Below are 22,160 nucleotides of genomic sequence, written 5' to 3' on the forward strand. Positions count from 1 at the left end.
GGTGTCAATTGTTCATGGGAGCTGTATGCGTTTAAAATAGATGATACACCAACATTTGTAGTGAAAACCTTTAATGAAACACACCAATGCCCAAGAATCAACACCAATAGATTTGCCACAGGAAAATGGCTTGGTAAGAAGTACTTAGATGAGTTCAAAATGCATGACAAGTGGGGCATTTCTTCATTCCAACTAAAAGTGGGTAAAGATCACACATTGAAAATATCAAGAGATAAAGCATACTGAGCTAGGACGTTTGCAAGTAAGACTATAGAAGGGAGTTATGAAGAACAATATAATGCTCTCTGGGATTATGCCGAGGAGATCAAGTGGACTAATAAGGGTTCAACAGTTGAAATCCTAACTGACACAACAGAAGATGGCAAGCCTCGGTTCAAGAAGATGTACATATGCTATGGTGGATTGAAACAGGGGTTCAATGAAGGATGCAGGCCAGTAGTTGGGTTGGATGGTTGCCATATAAAAGGGGTACATCCAGGACAATTATTGACAACAGTTGGTATTGATGGAAATAACCAAATGTACCATGTTGCTTTTGCTGTAGTAGAGATAGAAAACAAGGACACTTGGTCATGGTTTGTCAACCTTTTCAGGGATGATTTGAAAATTGAAAACTCACTGCATTGGAGCTTTATCACAGATAAACAGAAAGGGTTAGAGCAAGCATTGAAGGGTTTGTGGGGAGATGGAATACCAGAGGCAGAGCACAGACATTGTGTTAGACATCTTGAGAAGAATTTCATCAAGGTGTTCAAAGATAAAACCTTGAAGAATCTGCTATGGAAAGCTGCCAAAAGTGATACTGTGAGAAAATTTGAAGCAGTGATGGAGGAGATTAAAGTGTTGGATGAGGAAGCCTTCAAATGGTTAATGGTAGCAGGGCCACACCATTGGAGTCGAGCACACTTTAGGGTTACTCCTAAGTGTGACATACTTTGTAATAATATGTGTGAAGGATTCAATGGTACCAAATCTATATTGACTGCTAGGGATCGACCTATTCTCATTATGCTTGAGAAGATTAGAATGTACTTGATGGAAAGAATGAACAAAAATAGAAATTTAGTGGTGATGTGACAGTCCAATATTGCACCAAAAATATCAGAACAATTGGAAAAAAACAAAGTAGATGCAGGGGGTCACTTGCCTGTTAGTTCTAGTAATGGGTTGTACCAAGTGGAGAATATGTATGGGGGCATGTTTTCTGTTGATTTGGCACGATGGGTCTGTTCTTGCAGAAAATGGGAACTGAATGGAATACCTTGTAGCCATGTTGTTGCTGCAATCTGGTCTAGCAGACATGAAAGCATACTCACAACAAATTTACCCTATTAGGAGTCAAGAAGAGTGGCCAAGGAGTGGGAAGTTGGTAATGGTGAAACCTGAAGGCAAAATACAACCTGGATGACCAAAGAAAAATAGGAGGCTTGAATTAGATGAAATTGCTCCACCAGGAGCAAAGAGGCTGAGAAGGAGATTCCATAGAATGAGGTGTTCTGGTTGTGGTTTACAGGGCCATAATTTTAGGACTTGCAGCAAAAACAACAAGAACAATGTATATTTATGATTATTGTGTGTTATAAATTCTGTTATGGTTGTTTTGTGTTATAAATTCTGTTGTGGCTGTTATTCAATGTATCATGTAATGTATCATTTTGCTTGTAGGAAAATGAAGCACCAGCAGACCCTGGGGAGTACTCTAGGAATGTTAACCCAGAAATAAACCAATATGTGAGCTCTACAAATAGGGATAGTTCATTGCAGCCAGCAACTACACAAGCTGAGGTACATTTTAAAAACCTGTAACTTGTCAAATTAATCATGGCAGCAACTACTCTGATGCCTACAATTCTTACTGAGCACTAATATTGATTACTTATCATGGTAGCAAACAACATTTACACCATCTTCAGAATTCATGCTACCCCCTCAGTAATGGAATAGAAGGACCATCATTTTGTTGTTGTTAGATATTTTTGGCAGTATTTTGACTTTCAATAGCTACATTTTGGATAGTTGTTGATATCTAACAGCTGCTATTGACAAACCAGATTGTTTTAGTGTTAAGTTAATCCCAAATATTTACTGATAGCTGCTGCTGGTGGTAGTTGGGAATGCTTTTTCTTTTTTGGATATAGATATGAAGAGTTGTCATGTATTTTGCTGGTAATGGCTTTTGGTATTTTGAAGGTAGAAACTAATTTTGGAGAATATGTACTGATACCCAGTGGTAGTTGGGAGTGTTTTTATTTTTTATTTTTTGGGTATAGCTATCAAGAGTTGTAATGTGTTTGGAAGTGATAACTTCTGGTGTTTTCAAGTGATAGCTTCTGGATTTTTGAAGTTAGAAACTAAAGTTGTAATGAATTCAACATGATATTTGTCATGTATTTGGAAACTATTTTCAGTATTAGCTTTATATATTGTCTTGATTTTGGTGTGTTGAATAATGTAAAACACTATTCACCATCTCAAAATAATAAGGTTTATTCCTTCAAAACAAAATAAATTTTCACTGAGTTTGAAAATTAATATTTTATTTCCACTAAGACCTGAAAATTAGATACCCCAAATTATATTGATTAATAAAATTAAGTAATTCTCACATACCCAAAATCATGAATCAAATGTGTCTATCACTGAGTTTTTACATTCTCAAATTCATAACAACATTTTCATTCATATTCAATATTGAATTTACACATAAAATGAAGCTCAAAAAACCAAATGTGGCTCCAAACATATACAACTAAACTTACACATATATAACTAAACTTACACATAATAGAACAATAATACTGCCACCATTAAAACAAAAACAAATAGAGCCACATTGAACACTTTTCTAAACTTCATCAAGCTGTCAATTTCATCATCCCTTCTCTGAATAATTTTAGATAAAATCTTCACTTTCTCTTCAAGCTCCTCCATCCTTCTTATTAAATAAAATTCACTTTTTGGTGGTGGAGGGTCTATCTATTTTAAAAAACGACACCCAACTTCATCATTATTCTATAAAAAAATAAAACAAACATCAAGTGAGCTAGCTGGTAAAATAAGTGCATAAGCAAATCATGATACCAGAAAAAAAAATTGATTATCACATAATTTAGTACACACCTTGTATCTAGGACACCCACAAAATCTTCTACCATGATTTCCTTCAGCCCACGATGTACGTTCAACACATTTCATTCTACACTTACATTCGGGTGGAATCCATTCACCCCCTTCTACGAATCTCCTTCTACTTTTGTATAAGTTACTGGAAGAAGACATTACCTAAACTAAAGATGATTTGTTGTGGGATTAAGCAAATATGAACAGAGAAAAAAAATTTTGAAGGCAAAAAAAAAAAAAAAACCGAAAGTGGCGAGAGAAGAAGAAGAAGATCGTGAGGATATTAGGGTTCCTATTTTCTGTTATTTTTTATTATTATTATTTTCTAATTAAATCCTTTTTGTTAGGTAAGGGTATTAATAAACTTTCAACTACCATCAAATTACTATGCCACCTCAGATTTTCTTGTGCCACATCAGCAAACAAACGGGGGTCTGTTAAAAAACCCAACAGAAGGGGTATAATAATATACTGGTTATATATTAGGGAAATTTTTCAACAGCCCTTATAGGGGCCACAACTCGGTAGTGACATAAGTTCAGGGAGCAAATTTGCTAATTATTCTTTCTAAAATTGTACAAATAGGATCATGAATTGATTTTTTGTCAAAATAAAACTTAATAATAATTCGATTTAAAGATGTTATGACAAAACTAATTACATTTTCTGTATCTGTTCGTGTTAAAAATTGTCTTAAAATTGATTATATTAAAAAAAATAAAATTATTGAAAATTGAGAGTCCTATTTTTACCATTTAACAAAACAGAAAATTTATTTAGAGATTTCAATTGATAATTTTTGTAAAACACACCGTCCAAAATAGTATTTACCCCATAAAATAATAAGTGTTCATTGCAAGAAAAATAAATAATGTTTCAGCAAAAAAAAAAGAAAAATAAATAATGAAAAGGGTAGTAGTAGTGTGGGAAGGCTTTGGCTTCTTTCTTTTCCATTTCATTTCTTCTTCTGTGTCTGTCACTACTTTACTTCAGTTTCAGAGAGAGAGAGAGAGAGAGATGGAGGGTGCAAATGGTGGTGTAATAGGCGGAGTCATATTCCATCACTCTCTGCTTTTCCATGATGACATTGCCAACCCAGCCGCTGACTCCCTCCTCCGTAAGCTCCGCCATTCTGCCATCCCTACGGTGCTTCTTCTTCTTTCTCTCTATTGATTCTCTTATTTTCTTCTTCTTCTTCTTCTTCTTCTTCTTCTTCTTCTTCTTCCTTAATGCCCTATTGTTATTTAATTTCCAGGCAATTTCTCATGGACCGGGTATTTCATCTCACAAGGTACTACTTGTCTAATTGGCTCTTTTCTGTGCTTCTTCGAAGTGGTTTCTTTCTCCTCTTGTATTTCATCTCACAGTGATTGAACATGCATTGATACAATTGTGATGATATTAAAAATTCATGTTGTGTGGCTTGCTTAGATCAATCTGCTTAAAAAGATGGCAGCACTCTACTCCATGGATTGCTTTTCATTGGACCCATCTTCATCTTCACTAGAAGATGCTATCAACGATATTATGCTTGCTTGGAATCATGTTAGAGGAACTATTTTGCTCCTGCTCTCTGATGATGACAAGGAACTCTTCAATAAACCCCCTAACTGTAATTGGCAGATCGTTGCTTTAAGTAAGTTTTATAGACATGTTTTGAATTGTTCAGATTTGAATTAGGAAACTTATCCATTTTGGCGACTCCTGTTTAAATGTTGAAAATTCACAAAAATGAATGCTGATTCCATGAAATCTAATTCCTATCTGTTTGAATTGGGAAGTATGTTTTTCCTTATCAGTTAACTACTTAATAGCTTTTACTCTCAATGATTTGAATTAGTAGTAATACATCACATTGTTTTTCTTTCACCTGCTGTAGGTGCCAGCCCATGTGATGCTTCAAGCATTTATAATATCAACAAATTGGAGGAATTGCCTTTGACTATTTGCCGCCTTAATAAAAAGGTTAGAAGGGTTTTGATGCAAACCTCTTGTTTTGGTAATGTAATTATAAAATGAATTTCTTACTTGGGCAACAAAATTATCACCTTCAAAATGTGTGTTATTATGAATATGTGTTTTGATTGGCAAGCAGGCAGTTGGAGACAATGTTGTGACAGTAGGTTATATTATGAAGCCTTCACGCGAAGAAGATTTTGCTAAGGTAAGATTTTGAACAGCAATGAAGCTTAATGGTACCACATGAAGTTCATGTTAAGGGTTCAAAGAAAGAGAATTATAATTTTCAATGATAGTATTGTGATTTGTGATGCTCTAGACTAGAATAAAGGATGCGCCTAGTTGATGTTGAAATTATTTCAACATTTTTTTTTTGTCTTATTCCTTTTTTTTTTCTTGTTTCGAACTTTTTTGGGATGTTGTAGATTTGCAGATTGTTTCTATGTGAAAAATATATCATACAGAGGGATTTCTAGATCTCCTTTTCTGTTTCGGGGTTCCTAGACGCCTTGTTTTGACCTGATACTTCTTCAGTGGTCTTACTTAAAGTTTTATAAATATTTGAAATTATTGTTTCATTGCGTTCTGAAGCTTTTGTATCTTAATTTTTGCAGAGGGGTGCATTCCCTATGTATCCTACTCATAATGGGTTAATGTTCTTTCCCCTAACATTTGACCTTCCTCTTACACCTCAACTGCAAGAAGCTGATTTGATTCTTCATAAAGCAACGGATGAAATCGTATCTGTTGAATTGAGCGACTCTGCAGAATTTCTAAACAAAATAACTTACACCACTGGCATGGAGGAACTGAAAAGGTAAGTTTAGAATCATATAATACAGTTGATGCAATAAAAACAGAAGCAACAACTTAGAAGTTCATAATATTTCTCTTGACTTAGTTCTCTCTAAACATTTTGCGTTCAAAGAAGATCAACATGCTAAAACCAAAGAGTTTAATTTACATTTTCATTGGCTAATGGACACACGTATCTCTGAATGATTTTACATATCTATGACTAGAAATTATGTAATTGGGGGTATTAAGAACTGGATTTATATTACTTTTAAGGGCTCTTCCGAATATATTATATTTCTATTGTACTATTATGTGGTCAAAGGTTTAGTCATGGGTGGAAGGGTTTTTAGCTTCTTGTTTATGTGACTCTTTGCTTTCATTTTAATCTCTTTTTGCTTAATCTATGCTGTTTTGCCAAGATAAAAGGTGATTTTTCCATAAGTACTAGAAAAGAATGATTCCAAGTATAAAGGGGATATAAAAGGGAAATTAATAATCTACTCAGTCATGTGGTTCTTTCTGATTATTTTTAACAGATACATGGATCATCACGTAGACTGTTGTGTGATTGACCCGCTTAGTAATATTTACCCTGTATTGGATCGGCTAAAAATTCAACATATTTTACTTGGACTGGAAAATCTCAAAGGTGCAAGTGGTCATTTAATCAGGGGTCCTCATTTTCTTAAGGTTGTTATTCAATTACTGTAATAGTAAATCCTACAAATCTGTGAAACAAAGTTATGCCAAGTCACAAATGCTCTATCGAAACTTCTTTTCAACTGTAATCACTGCTGGAGCTAAAAAATATTCAGGTTGATGATTATAAGGAACTTTCTCTCATTCAAAGGCTATCTGAAGCTAAACTATCTCTTCCATGTATAGTTAAACCTCAAGTTGCTTGTGGTGTAGCTGTTGCTCATAGTATGGTACTGTTTTCTTATTCTTTTGGTTCTACAAACCTTGAATTTCTTGAGATATTTAATCCCATATTCATAGCTATTTTATATATTTCCATTAATATGAAACTTTTGCTTTTACATATTAGGCAATTGTTTTTAAAGACCAAGACTTTAAAGACCTGAAAGTTCCTCTTCCAGCAGTGATTCAGGTGAGCAATAACTGCAGAATGCTGAAGCATTTGTCCTATTTTCATTGTCGATCATGTTGGAGAAATTAATTATACTTTGAATTGCAGGAATATGTGAACCATTCATCCATTCTCTATAAATTCTATGTCTTGGGTGAGAAAGTATTTTATGCAGTCAAGAAGTCTACGCCAAACACAGATATCTTAATAAAATTATTCGGTAGTCATGATCTCAAACCTCTAGTGTTCGACAGGTAACATTAATCATTCTCTTGCTTTTATTCCTTTATTTGTTTTAGTTTTTGGTTTTGGCTTTCCTTACGTACGCCCTAGAGTGTATGTATTAATTTTACATACCAGAACTGTGATGATTTCTGTTACAGCTTAAAATCTCTTCCCACTGCAACTGGGAACCCTCATTCTGATAGTAATAGCTCGAAGGGCAATAATGAGCACATTGATGAAGACTTGGTTACAGAAGCTGCAAAGTGGCTCATGAAAAATCTTGGTCTGACCATCTTTGGCTTTGATGTTGTTGTAAGTTGAAAATTTTCAATTTTCCTAATTGAGTGAATCAAGCATGACAAACTAAAGTTCTGCAACTAGTTTTTGTTTCATTATATTTTACATTTTATAAATTTAATTTTAGAACTATTATTATCGAACTAATTGGTAGGATTGATGGATTAAGCGTTGTTGGTTACGTTGAAATATCAGATTGATGAAGGCAGTGGTGATCATGTGATTGTGGATGTGAATTACTTACCATCATTCAAAGAAGTTCCCGATGAAGTTGCCATACCCGCGTTTTGGAATGCCATCAAGAACAAGTGGGAATCAAAACCCGCTTTGATGGCTCAATAATCCTTATCAGGCTCCATACTTGTGACAAAATTTTCTTGTTATAATTAGCTCAATCATAATGGAGATTGATTCGAGTAATTTTACATGTAATAAAGAGATATTAATACAAGGGAAAATAAAGGCATGCAAAGTCCGCAATAGAATGGCTTTTATGTTTTGCTGGACATGTTTCATGCTTAGTTTTATTTCATTTCAAGAGATTACATAATGATTTTGAAGTAATTCATAGTTTTTAATTCGAATAGAGATAGTAAATCATATAATCAAAGAAGGATTTAAGTTTAACTTGCCTTGATGAGTTGAAATTGTTAGATGCATGTGCATCACAGGCTGTACAAGCTTAACTAGCTCACTTTGTAAATGGTCAAAACCAGAAAGAAGAAGAGAAACTCAGAGAGAAAACAGAGGAAAGATATTACTGAAAAGCTTAGTTCACAATTGTGAACCTCTTCATTTATTTATAAGCAAGAATTAAAAGGTAGAACTAACAAGAAGTTAGTTACAACAGGATTAATAGAATTCGCAACCAATTAAAACCAATAATTAACTACACTTATTGGTTAATATACCCCCTCAAATGAAAAAGGTAGAAGCCATTTTTAATTTGCCTTTTAGATACAGAAATCGATTAGTGGAGAGTGTTTTTGTGCATTGGCAACTTGATCTACTGTTGGAACATATTGAATAGAGTTTTTTTTTTTTGGCTAAAATCTAATCCTTAACAAAGTGGAGATCGATTTCAATATGCTTGGACCTGGCATGAAAGATTGGATTGGTAGCAAGAGTTGCAGCACCTTGGTTGTCAACCCAAATGATTGGTGATTGAACAAGAGTGATGTGAAGTTTAGACAAGAGATGAACAAGCCATTTTATTTATGATGTAGTGTTAGCTAAAGCTCGAAATTCACTTTCAGTACTTGATCGAGCAAGAACTTGTTGCTTTTTGGCAGACCAAGAGACAAGATTTTCACTAAGAAAAACAATATAACCACTCGTTGATCTTCTATCATCAACACAATTGGCCCACTCTGTATTAGAGTAAGCACATATTTCCATTGAAGTTGTTGGTCTCAGTAACAGACCATCACTGATAGTCCCTTTCAAGTATCGAAGTTGTTTGACAAGGACTGTGACTTATGTGCAGTATGTTCAGTATGAGAAACGCTGGGAACATGTGGTTGAGGCACACGTGGAATATTATGTACTTGAAGCAATGATGACAGAGGTGGTACACCGAAAGAGGGGGAAGGAAAAGTAGTAGAGATTTTGTGATGAAGAGACTCAACATATGGAAAACTAAGTTTATTAAACACTACATCCCTAGAAATATGGAGCGTGTTTTCCTTAGACATGCATTTGAAGCCCTTATGAGACATGTTGTACCCAAAAAATACACATGGGGTGGACCTGTATTGGAGTTTATTTTTTTTTATAAGGTCTTAGATTAGGATAGCATAAGCAACTAAAAACTTTTGGCGTAGTGTAATCAAGTGTAGTGTGAAAAAGCTTCTCAATAGGAGACACATTGTGTATGGTTACAGTGGGCACTCTATTGATTAGGTACACTGTAGTTTTGAAAGCTTCATCCCAAAAGGACAAAGGTAGATATGCTTGGGTAAAAGAGTGAGACCTATCTCAACTATGTGCCTATGTCTTCTTTCAACCAACCCATTTTACTCATGTGTATGTGGACAAGCCAATTTGTGAACTATACCACACTGTTCCAGTAAATTGGTAAAGGCTCTAATTCTCCAATTAGATTTCAAGCTTTTAATTTTGAACCCTAACTGTAACTCTATTTGAGTTTTAAATTTTGTGAAAGTAGGCAATACTTCATCCTTAGTTCTTAGCATGTAAATTCAAGTGTACCTAGAATAGGCATTCACAAGACTTATATAATATCTATATCTATTTGTAGATTTGATGGGTGCAAAGCCCCATAAATAAAAAAGCAAATGTTGTAATGGCTCATGAAAAGTAGTTGTGGAAAATTGGAAAGGTAACTTGTGATGTTTACTAAAACAACAAGTTGGGCGAAAATTAGAATCTGTTTTATTTGAAACTGGTATATTGCAAGAACTGAGAGTTAGTTTTATATTTTTATTAGTAGGTTGGCCAAGCCTACTGTTCCATAAATGAAAATTAGAATTTGATGAAGATAATTGATGACTCGGGCAGTAAGAACCAGATTAATTGTTTAGCTTAGAGGTAGCACTGGTAGAGAGATGAGTGAGTTATGTGGGAGAGAATTTATATAGTCCATTGTCAAGCTTCTCAGCCAATAAGATCTTCTTGGTATCAGGTGCTTTGACCAAATAATTAAAAGAGTGAAACTCAAAGAAGACATTATTATTTAAGGCAAATTGAGAGACACTTAACAAGTTTTTGGTAATCAAAGGAACATGAAGCAAATTGTTGATAGATAGAGTTTGAGAGATAAGTGGAGAGATTAGAGAGGAGTTACAATGTTGTCTATGTTAAGTCCAGTGCCATTTTCCTTATAGATTTGTTCTTGGCCAATGTAGGAACTGCTTGAAGCAAGATTAGACCCATTTGGTGTAAGCTGATGAGTAGCTCCAGTGTCTAGATACCACTTGTCGTCATAACCGCATCTGGTGTGGCAAGACAAGCTTGCATCTCAGCAAGATTGGCTATGACAGGAAACTGATTAAAACATTCATGTCCTTTGAAGGTTTTATCGAACCTGTAGAAGTATTGCATGACAGTATGACCCAATTTATGGCAGAGTTAACACTGAGGCTTTTGATTCCAAGATTGTTTCTGTCCAAGTCGAGAGTAGTTGGGATTGCCTCATCGTCAATTGACCATTGACATTATTGTTGCCACGCCCTGAGTTAAAATTTCCTTGACCGCCATTGTGTTCATTGGATTATCATATGTACGATATTGAGGGTCTTGATTGGGCCTATAAGGCATTTGAGAGCCAAAGTGCTGAGATCGAGAGGGAAAATTGGACTGAGATGGTTTGTTGGAAGCAAAATTAACCTCACTCTTGCTAATATCCAATACTTTAGCATTCTTGTCAATACGAACTGACTGAGCCACGATCAGAGCTTTAACCTTAGCTACAGTATAGGCATCATTTCTGGTTGTAACAAAAGTCACAAACACATCATATATGCAAGCAATCCATTAAAGATTGCTTCTATATGATCTTGATGCGACTGCTTGTGATCAATTTTGGCAAGAAGATCGACAATACTTTTTATCTTCAATAAGTAATCATTCAATGAACCTATTATTTTAGTGTTTCCGAGCTAAGTCTTGTACATTCCAATGTTGGCTGCATTAAGCGCTATGTATTATTCATTCAGAGTTGTCTAGATTTGAGATGTGGTATCACATCCTATCATGCAATTAGTTATTTTCTCGGACATAGACGATAAGAGCCAAGAAACAAGAAGATTGTCTTGTTGTTTCCAATCTTCGAACTCTAGATTGAATATGTTATGTTCTTCATCTGCAGTAGTGAGGAAGCGCGCGAGAGTTTGAGTTGGATCTAGAAATTTTTGAAGTCGACTTCCTTTGATCGAAGCAAGAACTTGGTGTTTCGATGGTAGAAAGTTATGTTTATCTAGTTTGATCGATAAAGAATGTGTAAACGACACATGATACGATTTTGGGAGAAGAGTTTGTCCTTGAGCCTAGTTCAATCTTGAGGCTCCCCCATTGAAGGTCGATTGGTGCTCCATAACTGTGAACTGTTATAGCTCTGATACCATGTTAAATTTTTGAGAGAGAGTGAAAAGGAAAGAGAATGCATTTATGTTATTGAATGAATGAGTTGTTACACAACTTTATATACAAGTAAGTGTAAAAGTAAAAGCAATAATATAAAACTAACTGAAAATAATTAATTACAAGTTTAACGACTTCTAACAGTTAATTCCTAACCTTCTAAGTTGTCTACTCTCTTGATACTGTTTATAAACAGATTTACATAATTCGATCTTGTAATTTTTTCTATAAATAAATATTGTTTAAATACATTAATTTAAAATTTTATTTTAGACAATATATTTAATATATTTATGAATTTTTAAAATTTTAAATAGATTATTAACGAGATAGTTGTGTGAACCTAATTATTAATTAAGTTAGACGGATTAATCTTAAAAAATGATCCAAAAATCATTTAAGCCAAATCTAAATTAGTGTGTGACCATTTTTCCGTCCTCACGCTGATTTATGAGTTTGAAATAGTAGCAGTAGACTAGTACTAGGGGTGGTTGGTGACTTCATAATATACACAAGTCTCTCATTTTTAAAAATGAATAAATATTTAAAAGCATCACGGCCAAGTATAACAAATTACATAATGAAATTATTCAAAACTGAATCAAAATAAATTAATCTTTGTCCTTTAGTATACAATCAAATTACTTTCATCTCTAATAAAAGAAAAAGAAAAAACTCTATTATAACACATTCATTAAAAAAAGAATTTGAAAGTAAAAAAAAAAATGGACTATTTTCACCACCATGGTTTCCAACTGTAATCACAGTCCTTAGAAACAATCTTTGCCTTCGTCGTTAACTTATCCACCGTTACAACGCACCGGACTTTAACGGAAAGTGTCCAAGTCTTAACGGAGCCCAGCTTTAGCTTAACGGGAACCTCCACCGTCAATTTCAACGGTACTTTCCCTTTCTTCTCTCCGTTTCTTAACGCCTTCAGAACGGAACTCGTCAAATCAATCGCTGGCCCCTTTAACGCTGCCTTTAACACCGTTACGTTGTTCGACGGCTGATAAAACGCTGGGATAGCTCCGTTACCGAGCAGGATATCGGAGTAGTACACAGAGGCAGAGCTATCTTTCCCGTAGTATATTCCAACCTTATCGTTAGGGTTTTCAGCTCTAACGGAAACATCGATGACTGGAGAAATCGTAGGAGTCGGCGACGAGACATTGATTCCTTTAATGGCGAAGCTTGTGACGTTGTATTTAGGCGATTCAGGTTTGAAAACAAGGTAGAGTACGGCACCTGTAATGCCGATAAGAACGACGAAAACAGCGAGGAGGAGGAGAAACCAGCAGAAGCAGCTTCGGCACCAGCCTCGGCCAGCTTTTCGGCGAGCGTATTGCTGAAATCGGCGGGAGTTTTCTGGAGGAGGAACGCGGTAGACTTGATCTTTCGGAATCTGAATGACGTAAGTTCCAGGCGGTGGTACTGGCTTTTCGGGAGAAAAAGGAGGAAGTGGTTTCAGAGGCATTTCCGATGAGTCGTTTGGAGACATCGTAAGAGGCGAGTCACGAGGATGGATTCGATCGGCCATTGATTCTTAATCGAAACTCAGTGAATTGAAGCTTTTTCTTTGGTTTTTCTCTCTACAAGAAAAATGAGCGAGTGTTAATGGAAGAGAGGAAAAGAGTGAAGACTTTTTTCTTGTTAAGAACAGAGACAGACCGCGTAAGTAAGATAAAGGAAGACCGCGTAATGGAAAAAGTTAAGAACGTGAAAGTACTAAAATACCCTTCTTATCACTTAAGTCTTTGCTTCTAAGACTAGGGTTATGAGTGTCAATTGGCTATTGTTACGCGAAATGTTCAAAGGATAGTCACTGACAGCTAAGAGAAAGTAGCTCTTTTATGAATTTACTAATATACCCCTTATACGTTTATTGTTGTTGAGGTAAACATGTAAAATGAGGCCATATATGTAATCAAACAACAACAACAATTTTTTTTTTGATACTTTTATAATTTATCTTAACAAATTTTTATTTTAGGTTTATTTGTTTTGAATTTTTAACAAATATAGAATAAAGTTGTAATTAAATAAACAATTTAGTGGAACGCACGTCAAACTAATCTGCTGCTAATAGCATGCACATCTTATATATATTTTTTAAATAGTAAAATAAATGTTTTATCAAATAATAAATGCATAATAATTGATGGAAGATTTTTTTTTTGGAGTAAAAAGTGCCAGTTTTGACACACAAAAAATAATATCTAATTAATACAATATCTTATTTAAACTTTCCATTAATAATGACTGGGGTGTACATATTTAAAATAGCATAAATCACAAACTATTGATGAGTTTTAGGTATTAATTAAGAAAGAAAAATGAAATTTATTGTGTATATGTTGTAATTATAATAAAAACACAATAAGAAAAAGTTTTTAACAGCTTATAATATGTATTTTAATTTCTGCTGTCATTTGATAAAAAATTTAATTTTTTTTTATGAAAAAATTTAATTTAATGTCATACTATAAATTCATAGTTTGATATTCAGTTTTTTTTTTTTTTAATTATCATTTTACAATGTACATATACGGGAGAAGTCTACACTAATTAACAAACATTGAATTTGTATCCCCAACAACTCAAATTTTTATAATGTTTCTTACAGAAACAAGAGTTGAAGAAGTCTACCACAGATTCTAAAGATTAAAGTTTAAGTTAAATTGTTTTATATATATATGGTTAATATTAGGGGGCAATAAACAGGGACGGACCCATTAAGAGTGATGTGGGGGCTATAGTCCCACGAACAAAAATATTGCCTTTTAAAAAATTAAACGTAAATTTTTTAATTTAATAATTATAGGCCAAAATAATAGAAAAGTCCTCACTAAATTAGATAAATTTAGTAAGAGTGATTATAATGTAGCTATAAATATTTTTTTATGATAAATAAGCCCCCACAAAGTAAAAATCTTAGGTCTGTCACTGGCAATAAATGTATATTTTGTTACAGGCCGTCTCAAATTAGGGGTCTTAGGCCAAAAAATATAATTTAAAGCTTTTTTACATAAAAAAAATTATATATATTTGTATATATAGTGGTATTTAAAATGTATATATAGTGTTTTTTTTTTCTTAATAAAATATCAAATATAGTATCTTAAAATATAAATAAGTAGGTATTTTTTTAATAAATAATAGTAAAAATATAAAATATGCTATGTTTTTTTTAAAAAAAAATAAGTTTGAAGCCTTTTTTGTTAAAAGATTTTTTAGGTTTGGGTGGGGTGCCTTGGGCATGGGTCTTGCTGCACCACCTTTGAGTCGGCCTGTTTAATTAAATTTTTAATTTTTATTTTGATTATGTATATTTTTAATTATATAATATTTTTTTTAGATGTTATTCAATAAACAATATCATTTTAATTTAAGTGTTTATAACATTAACAAAAAAAAATATAATAATTTTCAAAATTTATTCTTAATTATAATTTTAGTTTAATAGTAATACTTTTAATATTTTTTTAGAAGTATCTACACTTTTTTAGTAGAAATATTTTTTTTAGGCAACAGCTTCACAATAGTAATTCTTTAAGAAATATTTACATTTTTTTTATCTTATTGTTTAAAAAAAATTAATAGAAAAATATTTTTTTAAATGTGTGGATTGGGTAAAAAGTAATAATTGAAACATATTTTTTTTTTGGATATATGCAATGAGTTTATTATTGAAAGGAAATAGTCGTTTGATTAAAAATAAATATTTTAATCTAATATATGTATTTGATTGCAGCAATTAATGAATAAAATAGATTATCTTCCATTTCTATTCTACTTTATTATTGTAATCTAATATATATCTTTATATATTAAAAGTGCCTATTTAACGACATTTCTTGGTTTAACAGAATATACTTAAAAATAAAAAAATATTTTTGTTAAATTTAACGATTAGGTTTGATCTCCCGTTAACAAATAAACCCAATAATTAAACCCAAAAAATTAAACAATCTTTTAAATATTAATAATCTATTTTTAAATTAAAAAAATCATCTTAGCCACATATCTCTCTAACAAACCTATATAGGGAGAATATTAATAATTTTTTTTATTTATTTTTTAAAAAAATCTTTATTTTTTTGATTCCGATGCATAATGTGATGTTATTCTTTTTAATTGCTTTATTAATTTTTTTTTCTATTCTAATGTGAATAAATTTTTGGCAATAGAGAGTCATCAAATTAGTCCAATGTTTGCACTCCATAATCTATATATCTATCTATAATATAGGTCATTACTCTTTTTTTTTAACCTATTAATTATACAGGTATAATTATTAATTTTAATTGATGATAAAATTTAATTTTTCTATTTTTCCATCATATAAGGATAACTATTTTTTTTATTGTTATTATTTTTTTCACTATGATGTTTGTAGATATTTTTTTGACTAAATAATTATTAAATATTAAATAGATTAATTAAAAATATCTAAATCATATACCATTTAAATTTAAATTTGATTAGATTTAATTCTGTATCTACTTTCTCATTATTTGTAATTGTTCTAAATCTTATCGTGCAAACTCATATATTAAACACAATACAATACTCCACCTTGAAACCGTTCTCTGTTTTTTTTCTTTCTTATTGGTTGGTGTTAATTCGCCCCGATGATTCAAGTGTCATGGTTTAGTAAAAATATCATTTCTATCTTTAATTTTTTCAAATATAAAGATATTTCAAATATATAAAGATATTTCAAATATAAATATTTAATTTTTTCAAGAAAAAAATTTGTAATCTTTAAAAATAAAATATATTTAAAATCTTAAAAAGACTAAAATCTTAAATGAAATTAGCAATACGTGGCTCGGCACGTACATTCACCTAGTATATATATATTTATCTACGTTGAATGCAATCAAATTAATGAATAAAAAAGATATTTTTCCCATTCTATTTTATTGAATTCCTTAAATTTAACACAGTTAATAAGCCAAGTAATCAATAGTTGGATTATTGAATCTAATTCCTCTGCTAATAACCAAACGGTTAGAAAGTATAGCAGTAGCACAATACACATTTTATAACAACACAGACCCCAAAGATAACAGTAAAAGTACCTTGAAACCAAGCAAAGAACAAAGCTTTACAGCCCCTGGTTATGTATGTATAAATATTTTTTATTTATATATACGTGTTTTGGATGATGAGTGAGATAAAGTAGCTAGGAATTAAAATGAGTTGTTTTATAATGGTGGTGATTAATAAAAATTATAAGGGAGCTCTAGAGAGTGGACTAGCTATAATGGAAAAAGTAATAAGAAGAGTACAGTTCATTCATTGGTGTCAAAGTTTCAGAAAAGGAAATTTCGTGTTAAGAAAAGGACCTTACGTAAAAAAAAGTTTCAGAAAAGGAAGTTTCGTGTGTTTACGTGTAATTAGTAATTATACCAGCTGCGTTTTTTTTTTTTTCCTTCTGTACTAATAATAATTAAAAAAACCTTTTCAAAATAATAATAATAATAATAATTAAAAAAGTGGCGTTTTTCAGGTGTGGTAAATGGGAAGTTTAAGGAATATTTAATTATGTAGATTTGATTTGAATGGGTAGCTTATGCCAGCTTTTGCACACGAGATTAATTGTGTCATAAGTAATAAGATCAAGCCAGCTTACTAACATTGAAATAACTTGCCTTATTATTTTGTGTTACCTCATTTTTCATATTCTGTTACCTATTTACATAATATATATTTTTTTATTAATTCTATTTATAAAAATGTTGTTTTCTTCTAATTTCTTAAAGTTTGATAGGCGTGTAAGAATCTGATTGGAAGGACCGTTCAACTTATCTGCTTTTATTATTATCACTTTTGGAATGACATGCAAGAATAATTTATAATATTTCTCTCTCTACAAATAGAAAACATATATACATCTAATGAAAATGTTCAGGATAGACTTAATAAATTTTTTAATATTAAAAATACTGTTATTAATAATTTAAATAATTGGAATATAACAATTCACTATCTCTTTATAAATTTGAGATATAGTATTTATTGGATAACATTGTCTTACATGGATTAAATATTGTAAAAGTATTGAGTCATATATAAGAACATCGACTACTACACTCATCACTAATTAATTTTGATATGGAATTCATAAGTCTCAACACTATTCAGAATGAACTTGATCATGCTATTCATAATAAAACTTCCTTAATATTAGAAGAGTTCAATCTTATTAGGATTGTTAGTTCTTCTACTCATAGCTTAACACCAGAGAGAAAACAATGGAGAAAGATAGAGAAAGAAGAAGAAACAGAGAAGAGAGAAAATGAGACTGAAAGGCAGAGAAAGAGATTGAAAGTGTTTGTTGTATTCATCAACTGTTCTGAGTACAAGAGCTGCTATATTTATACACATCAGAGTAGTAGAAAAGAAAGAAAAGAGAAGGAGCTGATAACAACTTATAACAACTTTCTAACTACCCTGAAACAGACAGTAACAACCTAATAACAACCCAGAACAGTGTCCCTAATACCTCCCCGCAAACTCACAATTGGAAGGGCTTGCAATTGTGAGTTTGGTACAAAATGCTGGAAAACTATGACTGGAAATGGACTTTGTAAGACCATCAGCAAGTTGATCTGTAGCAGGGACATGTTTGACTTGAACTTGTTTACGAAGAACCTTCTCACGAACAAAGTAAAGGTCAAGTTCGATGTGTTTGGTGCGCGCGTGAAGAACCGGATTGGCAGCAAGCAGAACAGTGCTAAGATTGTCGCACCAAACAGTGGGAGGTGTTGTTTGAGGTATCTGAAGCTCAGTAAAGAGTGAGTGCAGCCATGTGAGTTCAGAAACACAATTAGCCAAGCTCCGGTATTCAGCTTCTGTACTGGAGCGGCTTATTGTCTGTTGCTTCTTACACTGCCAAGTGATGAGATTGCCACCTAGAAAAATTGCAAAACCAGAGGTAGATCGCCGATCATCGGGATCGGAAGCCCAATCGGCATCACAGAAAGCAGTGAGATCAGTCGAGGGTGATTTATGTAGATGCAGGCCATGGTCAATTGTGCCACTAAGATAACGGAGAATCCGTTTCACAGCTTGCCAATGTGGTTGTAGAGGAGTTTTCATGAATTGACAAACTTTGTTAACACTAAATGCAAGCTCGGGGCGAGTGATTAGAAGATATTGTAAAGCACCTACAATTGACCTGTAGAGTTGGGGATTATCAAACGGTTCATGACCATGTGCCGAGAGCTTTAAACCACTCACCATAGGAGTGGGAAGAGGTTTTGCATCCTGCATTTGAGCCTTGAGTAGAAGATCTCTAATGTATTTGGATTGTGATAAGTGCAGCCCTTGGGGAGTAGATTGTACTTCAATACCAAGAAAATAACTCAAATCCCCGAGGTCTTTTAGAGAGAACTGAGAGTTTAAGGATTGCACAATGGTGGTAATGAGATTAGAGTCACTTCCAGTGATGATAATGTCATCTACATATACTAGGATGAGAGTAGTAGAAGTAGATGTGTGAAGAGTGAACAAGGACCTGTCAGACTTTGAAGAGGAGAACCCAAGAGTAAGGAGGCTAGTGTGCAATTTGTCAAACCAAGCCCGAGGGGCTTGTTTGAGGCCATACAAGGCTTTGTGTAATTTGCACACTAGATGAGGAGCATTGGGGAGAACGAACCCGGGGGGTTGTTGCATGTAAACTTCCTCTTGCAAATCACCATTAAGAAACGCATTGTTCACATCTAATTGTTTGATATCCCAACCCCTTGAAATAGCCATAGAGAGAACAACTCTTATGGTAACCGGTTTCACAACAGGACTAAACGTTTCGGTGAAGTCGAAACCGGGTTGTTGATGGAACCCTTTAGCAACAAGGCGAGCCTTGAACTTGGATGTAGTGCCATCAGGATTTTCCTTCTTTCGATAAACCCACTTGCACCCAATAGCCTCTCTTCCTTCGGGTAAGACCACATAAGTCCATGTTTTATTTTTCTTGAGGGCAACCATTTCAGTAGACATGGCACGGTTCCAGTGAGCACTTTGGAGAGCTTGCTTGACACTTGAAGGCTCTTGAGAAACTAAGTATGCTTTTAATTTTCTGATGCCAGACTTGGCACGAGTCTGCATCTGGTGTGAGTTCACTGGAATGGTTGATGTAGACTCTGTAGGTGCAGTAGGATCTGTAGGCATGGCACTTGTGGTGGTATTCCTCACACCAGCAGTATTAGAGACATCCGCAATACTAGGCACAGCAGTAGGTTGATTAGTAGCAGTAGCCCGATCACTGGAACCTGGTGTTGAGTGTGTTGTTTGAGGTGCAGGGTCTGTAGCAGCTGTGGTGGATGGTAAAGATTGAGTATCAGACATTGGAGTTGGTTCCTGCACAGTGGGAAATGAACTACACAAGTTGTGAGAGTTAGAAATAAGTGAGTTGTGATGTTGTGTATGAGCAGTGGGAATTATTGCAGAGGGATAAAATGAAGCCATAACCTCAGTAGTAATTGGAGGATGTTTGTGTAAAGCATGAGGAAAATGACACTCATCAAAAATAACATCCCTTGAAATGTACACCCTACCCGATTGGTCTAGACATTTATACCCTTTGTGATTGAGACTATACCCAATAAAAGTACAAGGAGAGGATCTAAATTGTAGTTTGTGCCTATTGTAAGGTCTTATATTGGGATAGCAAGAGCAACCAAAGGTTTTGAGTTGAGTATAATCAGGTGGGATGTGAAAGAGAGTTTCTATAGGTGATTTGTAATTAAGAACAGGTGTAGGCAGCCTATTATGAATGTACACAGCTGTTCGAAAAGCTTCATCCCAATATTGCAAAGGCATGGAAGCTTGGGTAAGTAAGGTGAGGCCATTCTCAACTATATGTCTATGTTTTCGTTCAGCTAAGCCATTTTGCTCATGGGTGGTGGGACATGGATGTCTATGAACTATACCAGCCACTTGTAGAGTACTAGTAAAGGACCTATACTCCCCTCCCCAATCTGTTTGAAGAACTTTTATTTTGGTGCCAAGTTGCAATTCAGATTCGGCTTTGAAATGGTGAAAGGTTTTGAGTGCCTCATCTTTGGTTTTAAGCATATAAATCCATGTAAACCTCGAATATGCATCAACAAAGTGGATATAGTATTTATAGCCATTAGTTGAAGGAATATAGGAGGGTCCCCATAAATCCGAGACAACCAACTCAAGAGGGGTAGTGTAAGTAGTGTGAGAAGCCTTTGGAAAAGGTAATTTATGAATTTTAACCAAGCAACTGGCTGCACAAACAGAATTTGACACTTTATTTGCATTTTGAACATTACAAGCATGAAGCACAGACTTGACAACCTTTTCAGAAGGATGTCCAAGTCTATTGTGCCAAATATCAAAAGGAGACATAGTATGCATGGAGTGTACATGAGTGGAATCTATGTTTAAAGTGGGAATACTGGCTGTAGCAGTGAGTGTTTGTGGCTGTATAGATTGAAGAGGGACGGGGCTGCTTGGAACAGGTGGTGAGGAGACTGAATTCAGCAGGTGTAACTGAGAAGAATCAAAGGAATACAGGCCATTCCGGTATGTCCCAGTCAGCAGTACATTGCGAGAAACCTGATCTTTGACAAAACAAACATCGGGGTGAAACTCAAAATATACATTGTTATCTCTAGTGAACTTGGAAACACTTAAGAGATTTTTGGTTAGTGCAGGAACATGAAGTAAATTACTCAAAATAAGAGGAGAAGGAATTGAAGCATTTGAAAGAAAAGAATAACCAATGTGTTTGATAGGCAAACCTGTACCATCGCCAACAAAAAGTTGTTCAGACCCTTCATAGTTGGAACTGGCAGCCAAGTTTTGAGCATCGGGCGTACAGTGATTGGTAGCTCCGGAATCGGGGTACCAGTTGCTGTCACTTTGAGTATTGGTGTGCATTAAATTTGCTTGAGGAGTAGGGGAAGCATTGTTGGTTTGCACACCAGTAAAACTCTTGTCGAATCTATAGAAGCAATCGACCACAATATGACCTATTTTGTGACATAGCTGGCATTGGGGGCGGCCAGAACTTGTGACAACACGGCCTCCTCTATTGTTGCTGCTACGATGAGCCTGGGGATTTAGAGAGTGGTTATACTGAGTGAACGGATACTGATATCCCCGTGGAACAAAGCCAGTTGGATGGTAAAGTGAAGCTCCTCGAGAGTTGCCTCTGGAATGTGAAAAATTTGGGGAAAAAGTACCAAATTGCAGCGGAGGTCTGGGAGGGAAACCAGGTGGAAAACCAGCTTTGAATCGATTTTGATACACAACATTGGCTTCAGATTGTTGGTCAGTATCAGAAACAGCCACATTGACATGTAATTCCGATTCTTGATCTGTCTTTTCTATTCTCGATTCCGAAGCAAGAAGCAATGCTTCAATCTCTCCAACAGTATACCCTTAGATTCTTGTATTGGTAGATATGACAAAGGTGTCATAGGCACTCGGAAGACCTTTGAAGATGGCTGCGATGTGATCACGGTCACTTAAAACTTCACCAACTGAGGCGAGTAAGTCGACATGT

The 22,160-nt window shown here is 34.1% G+C and overlaps 2 protein-coding genes across 2 annotated transcripts; one reads left to right on the forward strand and one right to left on the reverse strand.

The window, feature by feature from the left end:
* Positions 1 to 4,051: 4,051 nt before the first annotated feature.
* Positions 4,052 to 8,018, forward strand: LOC115721106 (inositol 1,3,4-trisphosphate 5/6-kinase 4). The gene is made up of 12 exons (XM_030650354.2): positions 4,052 to 4,287; positions 4,397 to 4,432; positions 4,573 to 4,777; positions 5,021 to 5,106; positions 5,237 to 5,305; positions 5,715 to 5,917; positions 6,435 to 6,588; positions 6,714 to 6,827; positions 6,947 to 7,009; positions 7,097 to 7,242; positions 7,372 to 7,525; positions 7,706 to 8,018. Exons 1-12 carry the CDS (start codon positions 4,159 to 4,161, stop codon positions 7,850 to 7,852), a joined length of 1,506 nt encoding a protein of 501 aa, XP_030506214.2. The 5' UTR covers positions 4,052 to 4,158; the 3' UTR covers positions 7,853 to 8,018.
* Positions 8,019 to 12,197: 4,179 nt separating this feature from the next.
* LOC115720611 (NDR1/HIN1-like protein 13) lies at positions 12,198 to 13,264 on the reverse strand. Its single transcript, XM_030649772.2, has one exon. The coding sequence runs from the start codon at positions 13,149 to 13,151 to the stop codon at positions 12,348 to 12,350; it is 804 nt and encodes a 267-aa protein (XP_030505632.2). The 5' UTR covers positions 13,152 to 13,264; the 3' UTR covers positions 12,198 to 12,347.
* Positions 13,265 to 22,160: the final 8,896 nt, after the last annotated feature.

Source organism: Cannabis sativa, chromosome 2 (genome assembly GCF_029168945.1).
Source record: "Cannabis sativa cultivar Pink pepper isolate KNU-18-1 chromosome 2, ASM2916894v1, whole genome shotgun sequence".
Lineage (NCBI taxonomy): Eukaryota > Viridiplantae > Streptophyta > Magnoliopsida > Rosales > Cannabaceae > Cannabis > Cannabis sativa.